Source organism: Indicator indicator, chromosome 17 (assembly GCF_027791375.1).
Source record: "Indicator indicator isolate 239-I01 chromosome 17, UM_Iind_1.1, whole genome shotgun sequence".
In the NCBI taxonomy this organism is placed as follows: domain Eukaryota; kingdom Metazoa; phylum Chordata; class Aves; order Piciformes; family Indicatoridae; genus Indicator; species Indicator indicator.
This window is the reverse complement of record NC_072026.1, coordinates 13487329-13503572: the sequence shown is the minus strand read 5'-3', so window position 1 is coordinate 13503572 and position 16244 is coordinate 13487329. Positions and strand designations below refer to the sequence as shown.

General features: G+C 37.9%; 1 protein-coding gene across 2 annotated transcripts in view; it reads left to right on the top strand.

Moving 5' to 3' along the window:
- AMMECR1 (AMMECR nuclear protein 1) overlaps positions 1 to 16244 on the top strand; it is a 99225-nt gene that overhangs the window by 77443 nt on the left and 5538 nt on the right. For both annotated transcript variants that reach the window (XM_054388665.1, XM_054388666.1), the window contains 2 exons: positions 8008 to 8122; positions 16046 to 16136. In XM_054388665.1, coding sequence (XP_054244640.1) covers positions 8008 to 8122; positions 16046 to 16136 — 206 coding nt within the window. The remainder of the gene's footprint in view (positions 1 to 8007; positions 8123 to 16045; positions 16137 to 16244) is intronic.

The following is a 16244-nucleotide window of genomic DNA, read 5'->3' as shown; positions in this document are numbered from 1 at the left end:
TGTATGTTTCTAATCAGTGTATTACATGAATGTCCTCCATAGCATTGTTATGCCATCTGCAAGAATCATGGAATCCACAGTTTCTCTGGGCAAGCTATTCCAGTGCCTCACTACCCTCATGGGGAAGAATTTTTTCTTAATGTCTAATCTAAATCAAGCTTCTTCCAGTTTGAAGCCATCACCCCTCATCCTGTCACTACATATCCTTATAAAAAGTTCCCCTCCAGCAGCCCTCTTGAGGTACTGGAAGGCTGCAATATGGTCTCTAGAGCCTTCTCCAGGATGACCAACCTTGACTGTCTCGGCATGTCTTCATAGGAAAGGCACTCCAGCCCTCTTATCTTTCAAAGAATTCTGACAATATCCAGTCTTGCACAGCTGGATGACTCTTGACACATGCAAACCAACCAGGTGTGTTTCTGGCTTAGTGTATGATGTCCTGTCTCTGCAGCCTTGCTGATAGTAACCAATTAACAATTTCCACACTTCCTAGAGAATTAAGGCATTTTGGAGGACATACAGACAGCTTATTTTAGGTACCCCTGGCTGCCTAAAATAGCAACTTAATTATTTTATGTAGTCAGTGAATAGAGGCTGTCTTTTCAAATGAGCCTTTCCAAGCAATTTATGTACATGCTTTGTCTTTTAGAGCAAGTGTATTCTTTTAAAGTGAAAATAATTGTCTAAATTAGAGTATCAGAATATTCCTTTTCCTATTAAAGTACATGTCTGTATCTAGAGTGAGATTTTGGAGAGTTTCTGGCATACATCAGTTTTGTGGAGTTGAAAAAAACAAAAACTGATGGAAGGCCAAAATGCCAGATGAATATTTTATTTCTCCCACCCTGAACTACAGCTGTCATTACTTGCACTGTGCTTATGAATTAGGCTAAGAACTTCAGCAAGGTGTTTTTGTGCCAAATGTCAACAAGTGTGTATTTCTTTTTTTACCCTCTGACTGCCCCTTAGCAACATAATGTGGAGGAAGTGTAAGTGTTGTTCTTTCCCTTTCTGTCTCCTAAATGTAAGGGAGGGTTCAGGAAAAACACGTCATTCACAGTTGTTTTGTTTCCTGGAAATTTATCCAGTCTGACCAAAAAGTAAAAAAAAGACAATGTAAATAAATTTGTTTTTCCTTACATTCAAGTGATTTGATGATGCATGTAAATCACTCCTTGAAATCCCCATTTAGGTTGGCAAAACTCCACTAGTCATAAATAAAGTGGTTAGAAGGATGACATGTGGGTTGTGTTAGGCTGTCTGATCTCTTACAGCTAGGAGATTTTTATTTGTAACCATTTCACTTTCTGAAGAAGAGCACACTCTGCCCTGTTTTTCTGGCTTAAAAATTTATTGCAGATCGTGACTTGGAAGATCCTTGGTTTTTTTCTGGTCTCTGCCAAACTGAGTTATGAAGCTGATTTTCATTAGGAAAATAGTGGGGGATCTTCTTAAGTGTTCCATAAATTCTTCCTGAATGAAGCTTCTGAATGAAAAAGTAAAAATCTTCATTAGCTTTGTTGATCGGTAACCCAGAAATGGAAAAAAACCAATAAATATTGAGTTTTTTCTTTCTTCCTGAAACCTTGGCTCCAAGTTCTCTTGTTGCTGTCATTTCTCTGCAGTTATCCAGAATCCAGCGAGTTTCCCACTCATTAATTTCAGGATGTTTTGAATTAACTGAAGAACAATATCGAGGCCCTTTGGGCTGAGCTTATTGACATAGGGCCTTTTCTTTGTTCAATGTGTTTTCTAAGGTAATTCTGCTTCCACTTGGTGAAAATATCTCAGAGTTATTCTTACTGAGCTAAAAGGAGTTTTCAGAGGAGATGGAATTAAGTCCTTTTTGCCTGTCACCTAAAAGTAATGGCAGTGTGCTGTTTGTCAGCAGAGGGTAGTAGTTTGTAAAATGAGATCTTTAGCCTGTTTCCCATAGCGCTGATAATACTTGAAGAATTCTTCAGATATTTAAAAAAAAATTGGTTTGGTTTAACTTGATTCAATAAGAGAAAATTGAGAATGTAATGGGACAGAGTTTTTTAAATTGGATTAATGTGATTAAATGTATCAGTTCTGCTGTCATTAATCTTCTGGGAGCTATGTTTCCACATGGTGGGCTGAGCAGATTGTGAAAGAGAGGCTGTCACAAAAAGTAGATTTTTAGGAGTCGGGGATCTTGGATTCTATTCCTGATTCTGTCAATGAGTCATTGTGCAAGCCGCCTAAATTGCATGAATCACTTCACGTCTCTGCCTCATTTACACTTCCTAGAAAAGTGAGTATTACTTATATCATGCACACTGTTTGACAGCTTCCTTTGCATCTCCCTCCCCTCTGTCATGATAAGCCTCTGAAGTAATTTCCAGTAACACACAAAACTGTATCCAGTGTTGCCTAAACTCTCTATCCAGTTTGGGTCCATAGATGTGACTGTCACCAAAACCAGGTTTGGTGTGAAATTTCATTGTTTAATAATTGTCATTAAATAACAAACAACAACGAAAAAATTCAAGAATTTAATGACTTTCATGTCCTCATTCATTTACACTTAAATCCTCCTTTACTAATTTTGTTGCTTTTATGCTATCAAACTCTTAAAGGATCCTTTAAATTCCATTACAAAGACTTCAGGCACTTCCAAAGTGAGTAATGTATCTCTGTTAGTATTTCCTGTTGCCCCATTTTGTGTCCTGCTGTTTGTTACCCATCTGCTGCATCACATTTAGGAGCTATAGGTGATTAGGGATGAAACTTACTTTTTAAAAAGCATTTTTATAGAAATTACAGCTGGACAACACACTGAAGTATTGCATTTTTGCTCACCTGCTCCTACTGTTATTTCAGATGATTCTTAAGAGGTTCTCTGGTGGTATTTTACAAAATCGAGATGTAGTCTTAAGGACTATAAACTTTAATTTTACTTTTTGCTAAACTTCATGCTGCTTGTCATGGCAACTCAAGAGACTTTGAAGAGTTTCATTTTCTTTAAAGCTTTTCAGTGTCTTTAAAGCGTTTGTAAGCTTTTCTATATCCCAGATACAAGGAGGAGTGGTACATGGGAAATGAAATTATTGAAAAACCTTTCTTGAGAGCTTCTGGCCAAATAAACTTCATTTAAGAAGCTGAGATTAGTATAGCATAGCTCTGCTGAAGAAAAACTTGATAGTTGAGCAACACTTTGTTTTGTGTTGGTTTGGGGTTTTTTGTTTGTTTCTTTGACTAGCAATTACTTGATCTTATTAGGACACCCAAGACTGCATAAATATTTAACCAGAAGGGCTGTGTGTGTGTTGCATGCATTTTGTGTCTAAAAATAGTCTTCTTTGAAGAGGATTCAATTTTGACTTTGCCTGCTTCACTTTTAATGTGGAGCAGAACTCCATATGGAAAAACTAATGTCCCTTAATTGGCCAGCTAGAATTCCCTTACGCTGTTGCTTTTCAACTCATCACTACCACATACTGCCATTCAGTCTGCAGCAATATATGTAAATTAGCTCTAGCCATTAAGGAATAAGGAACAGCTGAGGTAGAAAATGCTTTTTAGAATTAGTTTTTTTTTTTCTTTAGGAGTAATTTTGAACTCTGTTTTTTCCAACTTTTTTAATTACTTCCACTTACCTTTCCTTAATTCTAAGTTTAACTAAAAATAACAGAGTTAGTACATTTTTTTAACCTGATACCTAATATGCCAGATACGGTTCCATAAAAATCCTTCTGTCTAATGGCAGAATTAACAGAAGAAAATGTCTTTCATGAGACTAAAATCACATTCTAATACTACAAAAATAATGCTTCCATGAAATAAACAGCACAAAATCTCTTGTTCTCATCAAGACTGACCACACAGAATTTATACAGTGACATTCTGAACAGCTCAGACCAGTGACAAGCTTTTGAGGAAAAGCAGCAGACGTTATCTTGTCTATATTTTATGTTTGCTTTGGTCACTGAGAGACACACAGACATGGCAATTGAGGCAGAACTCTGAATTTACACACATACAGCTTTGCGGAGCATATGAAGCGTATGGTAAGTGCCAAGCTGCTGCCTCTAGAAGAGTAACAACAGAAGAAAAAGCTGATGGAAGCTTTATTGGCCTTTTATGTGCTGAGATCTGCTGACATCTCTGAGGGGTGATGCCACTGAGGTGCACTGTAGATAGCTGCCCGGGAGGAACTCTACAGGATACCATTCACTTTTTTTACTGACTTCATCAGAACAGTGAGTAGATGGTGATTTATTCACCACTCACAGAGCTTTAAGTTTAGGCTTAAGGATCATGGCTGAATTCTGAAGGAACGCATCTCTAATGACACATACTGCTAAGCAAACATTTAAAAATTAAGAAATGAAAACAGTTCATCTGTGAAGTGATGATATGGAGCTGCTTTTTTTTAAGGTTTTCAACTGTGGTAGTAGTAAAAGTGTGATTGAGAAGGTGACTGATACTGTAACTGTTAACGTATAGTACTTACAAGGCAAACACTTCCCAGATTTAAAGCAGTGTATGACACACTTAGATGAACTTTTCAGGGCAGGATTATTAAGTTTTAAGCTAATTCTTCTAAAACTGACACCTGATAGAATTATTGACTATTTTAGTTTCATAATTTTTGCATTAGCAGGCAGGGTATTTCATGTGTAGCTGGCACAAGTGAATGTGTTCTTGTTGGCATCTCCCTTCAGTAGGCTTTGTTCCCATTGCTGATGGCTTGTCAACACAAATTTCCCCAGGTAAATTTTGGCTTAACTTACGTAACAGTGGAGACAATGCTTTTTTGAAAGATGAAAACAAATTATAATATGAGATCTGGACACAAGGAAAGGAGGAATAGAATAGCAATATTCTGTACTGATCAGTCACAGTGGTGTCAGACTTACTCAAATCTCTGATCTTCTGCCAGATACCTCACTTCAGCAGAACAAATGGTGATACAGGACACCTGCACGGAAGTATATAGTCGTGGACGTGTTGAGCAACTTTTCAGGCTGTAAAGAAAAAATAGCAGCTAGCAGTTCTGAAGGAACTAGATGCAGTTGAAATGGCACTGCCATCTGATCAACAGTATTTTAGTTATCATGAGGTAGTTACATGAAAACAAGGTATTTGTCCTGGTGTTGTGTTACTGAATAATGGAATTGGCCAGCTAGGCTTGCTCTATGTAAGTGTGCAGTGTTCACTGCATTACTCTGCTGTCATTAAATCTGAACCACTTCGTTTGCTATGTATGCCTGAGGCTTCTGTGCCATTGCCTTTGTGTTTCCACTGTGTTCAGGTGAAGGCTTCATATCTGAGCTTGTTATCTTATTTCAGGTTATTACCTCAGCATTCAAGCAGGCAGGCTGAGACATGGTTTGCACACACATTGTGTGGTGTTTCTGTACAACCTGGAGTATGTCAAATTAAAGAAGGATTCTCATCTAAGTGATGCCAGTGCTGCAGATCTTCAGAGGGGTAATTTGCCTTAGACTTCTGCTGCTGGCATTATTAGGGCTGGGTGTATACCCAGACACAGACAACCTTTGCCTCAAAAAGTTACAATTTTGGCAGTTGTAGGAAGTGAAACAAAGTTTTTTTGAATGTTGTAAATTCTTACAATATAGGAAATGTTTTGCATGGTCAGATGGTTGCATAATTTAGGAAAACCAGGTTTAAAGAAGTATTGGCAATATCTATGCATGCAGTTGATTCCTAAGGTAACCAAATTTGTTGGTTGTTAATGCAGTCATATCTGTCTGGGTGTTCCTCAGCAGTGATTATACGATAGAGGTACAGCACACCTCAGGGAAACGAGACATTTGCATATAAGTAAACTTGTAGAGTTTCAGAGGATTGGGTTTTCTGAACATAATTTTTTAGTTTTTACTGAAACATGGGGTAAAACATTAAAAGTGTATATTCGTGGATTTGTTAAATAAACCTGTGAAGAGCTTTTAAGTTCATAGATACCATGTCTGGCTCCAAATACCTCCACTATAAATAGCTGGATTTCTGGAGAGTATTCCAAGAAAGTACCCCAGGATATTGACTGTGTGCTTACATTCATTGATTTTGCAGCTGCTGTTGGTTATTACTTAATACCACACTAGACGGACTTTTGGTCTGAGCTGTCCCTGTTGTCAGTATCCTCCCTTTACATGTGGTTTGGGTTCTTCCCTGTCCTGACATGGAGGGATGCAAAGGATGAATTAGCTGTTTGTATTTTCATATGTTGCCCTTATGCTGTGGCTACATGAGTCGATCTCTCAGGTTGCTCCAAACGGCCAGGCAATGGAGGATGGTAGCTTTGCCTGGTTGCCAGCTGTACAAAGCTAGCTTTGCAAATGCCATCAACAAAACCTTGGAGAATACCATCTTTTGATACATCTTCAGTGAAAGTCACTGGTTAAGTATCACAGGTGGTATGCTTTGAATCTCCAAAGTGTTCCCTGTTCTTCAGAGGTCTTTGTAGTTCTGTCTATCCCAGCTTTATCTTGGCTAGTTACAGTCCCAGCATCATCTCTTCCCGTCTAAAGCACCTTTCTCTGGAGTTGCCTGGAATTATTCTTAAATTATGGGTAGCATAGGCCTGCTGGCTGTTAATTACATAATGAATTAGTCTTCATAATTAAAATCTGAATTTCTGACCTATTGTAACCCTTGGAGAAGGGCTTCTAGTCTAATTTCCAATACTGTGGTTCTTTTTTTGTAATTGTAGCACGTCTGGGGGAAAAAAGCCTGCCTTGCCCCTGCCCCAGAATAAGAGTGCTATTTTAACTCTTCAGTGTATGGTATTAATTCTGATGGGAAGCTATTTCTGGTTATACATATGATTTCTTTTAGCTAAATTTTACTTTTTTTTTTTCCCTGTGTGCCCTTATTTGGTCTGCTTAATAAAGTTACACCATCCTTGTAGAAAATGGTGGTGTTTGATGCAGAGACTTCAGCCATATTCTAAACTCCATGGCCATGGCTGCAATTATATCAGAAATAGCAACCATTGGCTGTACGCCAGGTAAAGTGATCTAATTGTTAGATGAAACAATGAGCCATGTGAAGAACTCAGAAGTACTTTAGTAGGCCTCTTATCTTGAATTCTCCTTACTGATCCAAAAGCTCATGTAGCCATTTTTGTTGGAGATGAGCAAGTTTGTATTCATACATGTCATATTTTGAACTTAGAATAAAAAATTCTGAGATATGCTCACTTTAACCTTCCCTTTACAGTTTAACTGGTTCTTAACCAAACTTCTGCAAGTAGGTTTTTACAGATGTTCTTACTCATGGTACTGCTTCCTGTCTGTTAACTACTAGAATGTGTACAGATTGCTCCTGTGTTGAATTTTACCATTAGGTGTATGTTTGTCTCTAGAACAAGTACATTAGCCAGAGGATTAGCTTAGCTGATAGCATGCTTCCCTGTTACTAATCATCACCTCTGCTTTGCAGAACAGCTTCAAGTCCTGTAAGTTTACAGGCCTGTAGAGCCCTTGGATGATTTTACCTTTTCATGTTCCCCTTTGCCAGTAATCATGAATTATATATATATATTTTTTTTTTTTAAAGAGATTACTCTGTTTGGATTTTTTTCACTGAATAATTAAGTTCAACAGTTTGATTACTGTATTATGTGTTTGATTATTGCAGGCTATAGAATTTCCCCTCTCTGCTGTACAGTTTAATCCCTTCTGAAAGAGATTTGCTAAATTGCAAGTCGAAGAGCCATTGCTTTTGTAACTTTTTCCAAAAACATTCTGCTGCTTCATTAATAAGATTACCACAGTGGCAGTGACCCTCAGAACACCACCTGACTGGCAATCCAAGAACTGAAACAAATGTCTAAGGAGAAGGTTTGGAATGCTGGTTACACTGGCAACTGGATTATCCAACTGGTCATCATTTCATCAGGATTTTTTTTTTTTTGTCCTTTATACTTTTCAGTTGATTCATTAGATCCTTGAACTTAAAAAAAGTCAAGCAGGCAAACAAAAAAGTCCTCTCAAAATTCTGTTTTGTCATCAACAGTGCCCTTAAAGATAGTCGTTTCCCCCCAATGACGAGGGATGAGCTGCCACGGCTTTTCTGCTCAGTGTCTCTACTCACTAACTTTGAAGATGTATGTGACTACATGGACTGGGAGGTGAGTACCTCGCATTTGTTAAGAAAATTACTTTGATACCATGAACATCTATAGCAGAAGTCACACCATTTGAATAACCTATGTGGGTTTAGTGTTCTTGTCACTGTTTTGCACTCTACATGTTGTTTTGTGTACAGATTCAAAAGATCCTTTTTGATAAGACTGTCATCACCTTAAAAAGTCTGAGCCATGAAAATGGAGTGAAGTTGTATTCTTGCCCACTGAGGCACTCAAAGTCAGCGTGGCCTGCACAGCTGTACTTATGTCTAAGACTCCATCAAGCAAGGTATTGTCTGAGTGGTGGTGTCCTGAGACCTCTCTTGCAGCACAGCTAACTACAGAAACGTGTTAGAGCAGTCAATTGATTCTGGAAGGAGGATGTTCCAGTATGAAAGTTAATGGTCTGATGTATGCTGCTGGAAACAAGCACTGCAAAAAAACAGCAGTCCCAAAACAAGGCTTTTTTAGGTTGTAGGAGTGAGCCATTTATCGCTGCTAAAACTTTCTGTGCTTTCAGAGCAAGCAACCTGTACAGACACCACAAAGCCCTCATAGAATGAGGCCAAGTAAATTATTATTCTTGTTTTCCTTTGTTAGTTATGTATGGAGCTGAATCTACTTTAATTATTAGGTTCTGGGAAACCTGCATGCATTTTCTTGGAACAGCAATATAAAAGAGATGAAGAAGCAAATGCTGCTTTCAGAATTATTTCTGGGAAGGAAATCTGAAGGAAGTGTTATTCAGCATTCTTTTGCCTTTTCCCTAATTACTTGCAAAAAAACCAAGTTACTTGACTTAAGATCTCATCTCGGTCAGTATGACTGTTGTGTTGCTTTTTGAGCCTATAGGTGAGCAGACATAAGTTGTCATATGATAGCAGACACCAGAAACAGCACACAAGTGACAGTAGTGACTTAGCCCTACTAAATATTTAGGATTTCCTAAGACGAAAAAGAGGCTTTCTGTTGTATTCACACACATCAGATGTATATTGAACAGAAATTTCATTTGCTGTTAAAATGTAAGAGACTACTGTATCAGAATAGTGGTATCCAAAGGTAACCTTAGCATTACAAATTCTGTAACAGCTGCAAGTCTAATAAAAATGCATTTCCTGTTCAAGGCAATGACAAGGGCATCTTACCTTCTGATAGGTAAGGCTGAATGAGATGGATGCAAGTTTCTTTGGGGTTCATCAGCATTTTCACCCTAATCAGAATTACTCAGACCAAAAATAAATCTTAGCCATATGTGCATTCTCCACAAGAAGATTTTTTTTCACAGCAGTTTGTCTTGTCACTGAGTCTTTAAGAGTCCTTTAAACAATGTTTTCAAGTAATCAAAACTGAAGTGACTTCTAATATGAAACCAAGTCAAAATTAAAACTGGTAGAGTTTTTCTGCTTCAGTAGGTTGGCTTCTGGTACTAACCAGTGTCATGTTACCAATTTAACTTCATTTATTGGAATTTATTAAAAACCAGACTATAAATACACTCTGAAAATGTGTCTTGTGTGAAGTGCGTAACATAATAGCACTTAGCTCTTTCCATGTGGTATTCTATAAATATGATTAGATGCTTTTTAAATTTCTCAATAGTAAATTCCTGAGATGACTGAAATATTCATACTTAAAGAGAAGCTGAACCTGAAGTCGATGAGTTCAGAAATCCACTCTCCCCTTTGGGAGACTTCCAATTTATAACTTTAATACTTGTGTGAAACAAAGGAGGCTTTTACTTTTTATGCCCTTTCTGTATCTTGTTGCCAAATCCTTGAGACTTCAACAGTAGTGTAAACAAGCTTAATGCAGAGCTGTGGTCTGACTGATTTTATGGATTGTCACAGTTCTTAATGGCAGCCCTGACTGAGGAGGGAACAACCAACGGAAGCGTCAAAAATATAAATGTTATCCCCTTGTTACCCATTTGCTTAGATACTCTGTCCCACTTAATTTAAGATTTTTTTAATGATAGTTTTTTAAAACTTGTAGCAAATTCCTAGTAATTCTTAAGAAAGGGTCACAAACTAGGTTCCATTGTTTGGGTTGGGTTTTTTCTTTTTTTTCCAGTAGCTGAAACACATTTCTCAAGAGATTGTGTCATACATACTTGTGGATGGTCCACAAGCTTTCCATGCAAAAGGGGCAGGGGAGTTCGTATAAATATGAGAAGGATAAAATTTGTCATTGTTAGTCCTTAAAAGAATGGTTCACCCCTGTTTGTGCCCCTGTCAGTGAAGACAGCTTATGTCAGCCGTGTTTCCTGTAAGGGAGCTGCACTTATGCAGTATTAATGGCAAAAAGACATTTCAAGATGTCTGGAATGTGATGTAAAGAGAGATTCATTTTGTGTAATGCTGATTTCCAGATTGTTCTGAAAAACATCAGCCTAGTTAGGAGGCCTTCCTTCTGTGGGCATGCGTGGGAGCCCATTCAGCAATTTGCTGACAGAGGTCACAGTATTTCAGAATTGCCAGTTCAGACAACTCACAGTGCTCTGATGGCTTAGAGACAAGATCATTTGAAGACATGGCTCAGGAGCAATAGATCTTCTTTTCTCTTATTAATGAATTATCTTCCCAAATGAAATAAATTAATATTCCAGTTGTAAAAAGCAGTGGGAGATCATTTTACAGCAGAAACTTCAACCAAGTAAACAAAAGATCAGACTGAATCAACTTCTCTTAGCTCCCATCTGATTTTTCAAATTGATACCATTTTCACCTTTTATAAGAGAAAGTACAAACCTTTAAAGGGCATCAGTGCCATGGTTCATGGGCATGCTTCTTCCTAAAACATAACTGAGCATTCCTGCTTCCATGTGACGTTATATGAATTGCAGTGTACTGCAGCAACAGTATGTAGGGCTTTGAATTGAACACACGAAATACTGTGGGGGGCCAGTTGCTGCTGGGGTGGAGTTTCACAACTTTTCTGTCTCAAAGAAGCAGGCAACATGAGAAACTCTGAGATATATTTCTTTTTTTGATAATACTACTCATTTATTAAAGATCAGATGTCAAAGGACTACTTGTGAGACAAGTCATAAAGGCCTGTTAAAGACATTTGATATTGATAGCAGTCACTCCCCACATAAACTCAGTGTTATGATCAGTATTTCCAGTCTCTTCAAGCTCATCTTTTTGATTTGTCTTTCTACCTAGTCCTTTCTTTTCTGCACAGATTTTAATTCCTGCCTCAGGCTGCCTCCACTTATGGTAATGATTCTTAATGGAAATACACTTGCATCCCTCATGTTGCACTGGGAACTGTGTGTGTAGTTAGCAGTAACCCAAAAGGAATGTACATGAATTTGAATAGATTGCTGTAAAGTGTCAATGCTTTGGGTCCTTTAGAAAGAACTTGTCTTTGGTTTGTGAAGCTTGTAAATCTACACTTGGGAGGTCCTGTGAGTGCATTCCCATCCTGGAAATGGCATATATAAGGTGAGATCATGTTGTAGGTCTTGCAGTTCCAGCTTTGGTGCTACAGGATCTGCCTCCTCCAATGGGTATGGCTGCAAGGTATGTGACAATGGCAAATGATTTAATTTATCCCCTGTGTACTTTTTTCCTAGAAACACAAAAGAGAAAAGCAAAGTGCCTCCAGTCATTCCCTCTTGATTTCATGTTATAGCAAACAAATGTATTGTTTTAATTTTTTCTCATTAATTTAAGACTCTGTGGGGCTTTTGCTAGAAGGTAAAGCCTGACTTGCTAATTCAGACCTTCTCCCCATTTTTTTATTAAAACATCTGAAAAATAATGACTGTGTTCAATTATAAGATGAAACTTCGGGGAAAGCATTGTACTTCAAGCAGGGTAATAAATAACTAGAATTGAGCAACAGCTCTTTCAAGGTATTTTAAGAAAGAGATCTTTGCCCTGAAGTTGCTGTTCTTCAGTAAAGTAAAATCTGCAGAACTGTACACGGTTAAAGTGTTGATACAAAAGTCCTTTAGTCTGTATGAACTGGTTTAAATATTAGCTCAAAGAGTTGCAGCTAATAGCATTGACTAAAAGGTGGCTTTCATTGTTGATAAAGTTAGTACATTGAAGAGTTGTGGAAATTCTTTCCTTCCTGCAAGTGCAGTGGCACCAGCAACTCTTGCAGCTTATATTCCTTAGAACAGAGAACAAAGAGTCTTGCTCTCAGTATTTCATTCTCTTTGGGTGATACTCAGTGATACCATGCATGTAAATAAATGATTCATTGAAAAAAAGAGTGCTTGTCATGAAGCAGAGAGCATGTCTCCTGAGTTGTCTTTTGTTTCCATTGTTACATCAGAGTATAATATTTGAGCCCTACTCAAGATGGTCAGAAAGAAGCCAGCATATTTGCTATGAACGTGGGGCTTTTTAAAGCTGTAGAATTTGGCTAATAAAAAGTGGGTGCAGCTTCTAATAGGTAGCAATACTCACTTAACCTGAAGCATTCCACTTCCAGACAAGTTTGTGTACAGCTATTTCTAAAGTACCAGTTATGTCAACAAAACAGAAAGTTGCATGTTGTGTGGTGTCGTAAGGAAAACTGCACAAATGATAGGCCAGCTTGTTTGTCTGAAAATGTGTATAGCTTGTCACTGGTAAAGACTGAGCTGACAAACTGTAAATCAGAGAAGGATGAGCCATAGCCCAGAGCAGCCCAATCTGGTTCATCATGTAGTTATGTGAGTGCTTCTGCTGGTAGAACCAAGAGGCCAACAACAGAGTCTGTGGCAGTTTAAGGGGCTGTGCATCCAGCCATATCTCTAGTCTGAGTGGAGAACAGCAGATGCAGAGTGAACTTAAGGAACAGCCAGACACTTGTTTCTAACACCAAGGAGGTGCAGCACTACTCCAGCACTGGGGTATTATATGTGGATTCTTTGTACCAGATTTTTTGCTACCTGCTTGAATGGATTTCTGAAAAAAAAATGTTTACAATAACTCATCTTGAACTAATTAGTCATAATTGCTTGCAAGTCTCTTACAGATTTCAGTGCAGTAGATAAAACTCTCAGAATGATTATTTGATGATAATTTACTCAGCAGTGGACTAGAAGCTTACACTTCAACAAGGCTTGATGTTTTAGATGCTTATCCAAATTCCATGTTGATTAATGGGAATAATACTATTTCTTTCTCCCAGTATGGTTGGAGGGTCACAAGAGGAACAAATTTGTAAATTGTGTGGAATTTTGAGGCAGAACAGTTCAGTTTTGGGGTGGATTTGGAACAATTTTTTCAGAGCCCAGCTGAGTGAGTATGAGGCATTATGAGAAGAAATCTAGCGGGTGCCAGAAGCACTTGGCACAACCATAGATGTGGGGTGTGTGTGTTTTCCACCATCCTGAGGTATATGTACATAAATGATTCATTTGAAAAAGAAAATGTGTAAATACACAACGAAGTCTCAAGTTCTGTTGAGGTCACTTCAGCATTAAAATTGCAGTTTAATGCAATTTGACCTAGTTTTAAGTAGCCCCCGTCTACTTATACAGTGGGCCAAAAAGTCCATATGCACAATACTGGATATATAATCTATAGTATTTTATGCTCTAAAACCCTACAGAAGTTTCTTTTGGAGATTGGTTTGCTGCCTTTCTAAGTCTCTCTACTTACCTCACTTTCTTCTCCCAGTAGCAGCTGTCCTAAATAGATTCCTGTTCATTTGGGAGGCTGTCAGGGCACTGGTGTGATCTTTTTACAGCTCAGAAGCATAACTCTCTGTAAGAATTTCCCTAATAAATGGTAATAGGTAAGACAGAACTTCAATTTCATCTGCACAAGCAGATTGGTTGGGTTTTCTGAACTACACAGATGATACTATTCTACAAAACCTTACCTGTCAGTACTTTTAGAGTGAGGAGCATGCCAGTGGTTGGGCTTGATGATCTTAAAGGTCTTTTCCAGCTGTAGCAATTGTGTGATTCTGTGAAAGTTCTGTGCTGAGCCTGGCAAAGCAAACCAGTTACAGTCCAGTTAATGCTTTCCAAATGTGTATCTACCCCTTACTTCCCAATTTACAAATATTTGCGGAAATTTCATAGAACTTTTCATTAATGCAGAAACGTTGGTCTCTTGAGGAAGTCAAAATAAATTCCTAACTGTGCCCATGCTAGTCTTAGCATGGATCATTCTTATTTTGCTTGTGTGTGGCTTCCATTTGTTTAATTAAGGCCTGTTTTTTATTAACTGGAGCTGTGTGGAGCTACACAATGAAAAGTCATTTGTACTGAACTCAGCCATGCAGCTGGAATTCATGCTTCACAGAATGCTATGATATTTTTTCCCAACCAGAGGAATTGTGGGTTCAGTTGTGTTGCCTTGTTTGTTTGGCTCTACATCTCTCTCTTTTTCAGAGATGGGCCTAAAATTCCATTAAAATGTTTAATGGGAAACATCCAGGGCAATGCAATTGCCTACTGCTTTAATGTTGCATTGTACTTCAGACATCACTAGTGCTTCTGGTTAGTTTCCTGTGAATGCTACATGATCACTCTTCTGCAGAACAGTGGTGTGGATTCTAATACTCTGCAGGATCTGATGGTGTGCAAAACCTGAAAATATTTTGGTTTAGTGCTTTAGGCAATTGAATATTGATAGTCACAAGGTCAGCAGCTGCGAAAACTTACTTGGAAAAAAACTTGATAGGGTCAGTTCTGCCTCTAACACTATTTCATTTTAATTTCAGGTCCTTTGGGTTCATAATTACATCATCTGAGTATACAAATTTGAGCTCTCTACCGATTATATATCCATGTTACAAAAGTTAGGTTTATCTGTATTTGGTAATGAAATGTCACATTAAAATCTGCAGTGATTTGAATTTGTTTGTCTCAAAGTAAATTTTCCTATTTAAGAAAAGTTCAGTTCAGGGGGGAGAACTGCTGCAGCCATGACCCGCCATAAGAGAGACTCCTCCACCTCTCTCCCTATGCTTATGTATAATGTTATAAAGAATGAAAAATAGTCTTAATATAAGCACAGATGTTAACACATGGTAGAGTTTGTATAAATGTTCCTTATTTGATTCTTTTTTTTGACTGTCATGCAGTTACAGTAAAATAGATTGTCACTGGAGAAACGGTTACAACATTTTTTGGTGCCATACCAAATAACATGATACGCTTTAAAACATAAATTCTTCATGTCCACATACAACGTTGGGGTCTTTTGGCTTTATGGAAATAACAACACCTTAGTTATGTGGGCATGAAAATAAAAATGTCCATCTACTAATGCGGTGTGTTTACACACAGAACTCAAAAGCAACTGAAAATTTACTGACAATGGAATATCTTTTATGGCATGCCTTATCCAAGTGCAGATACTCTCAACAGAATTACTGTACCTTGAAAACAGGAGTGTTTAAACAATGCCCCGGAAAGGTGCCTAGCTGCTTTTTATAAGGTTTAATTCTCTCTTTTTTTTTTTTAGTAATTTTTGTTTCCATACTGGCATGTTGGAGTACTTACTAGCATGGAAATAGGAGTTTGAGGCAGAATGCTTTGGAATCTCTCCTTTTTCTCATCAGCAGCAGAACTTTTGAGGGCTCCAGGCTTGAGTTCATAGTGTGACAAACCTTTCATTGTTCAGTTGTTACTTTGAACAAAATTAATGTTCTTAATTAAAGCATCATTAGATTGCCCAGCTGTTTGGTTGTCTGCAAACTACATCTGGAGTCCAGGTGCTTTTATCAGCAACAACACTGCTGACAGCATCAGAGGAAGAAAGTAAACCCAGAGACCTAGAGGCAGAATGACTTTTGCAGCTCAGCTGGCTTTCCTTTTGAGAACACAATTGAGTCAGTACCACCTCTTGAAACTCTGCAAAATGGTATTAAGCACTGAAAGAGTCCCATATTGGTTTGTATCATGTTAGAAATCTCTTGTAACTTTTTTTTTTCTAATGTACTAATGAAGCTGCCAATTTCTTGCAGGTGGGTGTACATGGCATTAGAATAGAATTCATCAATGAAAAAGGATCAAAACGCACCGCCACCTACTTACCGGAGGTTGCAAAGGAGCAAGGTCATTGTTGCACTTTATTTCATATGATCTGGTGAAGAATTTAAACATACATATAAATCTAAAATGCAATACTTGACCTTGCACTGATGTCAGATGACGGAGCGATAC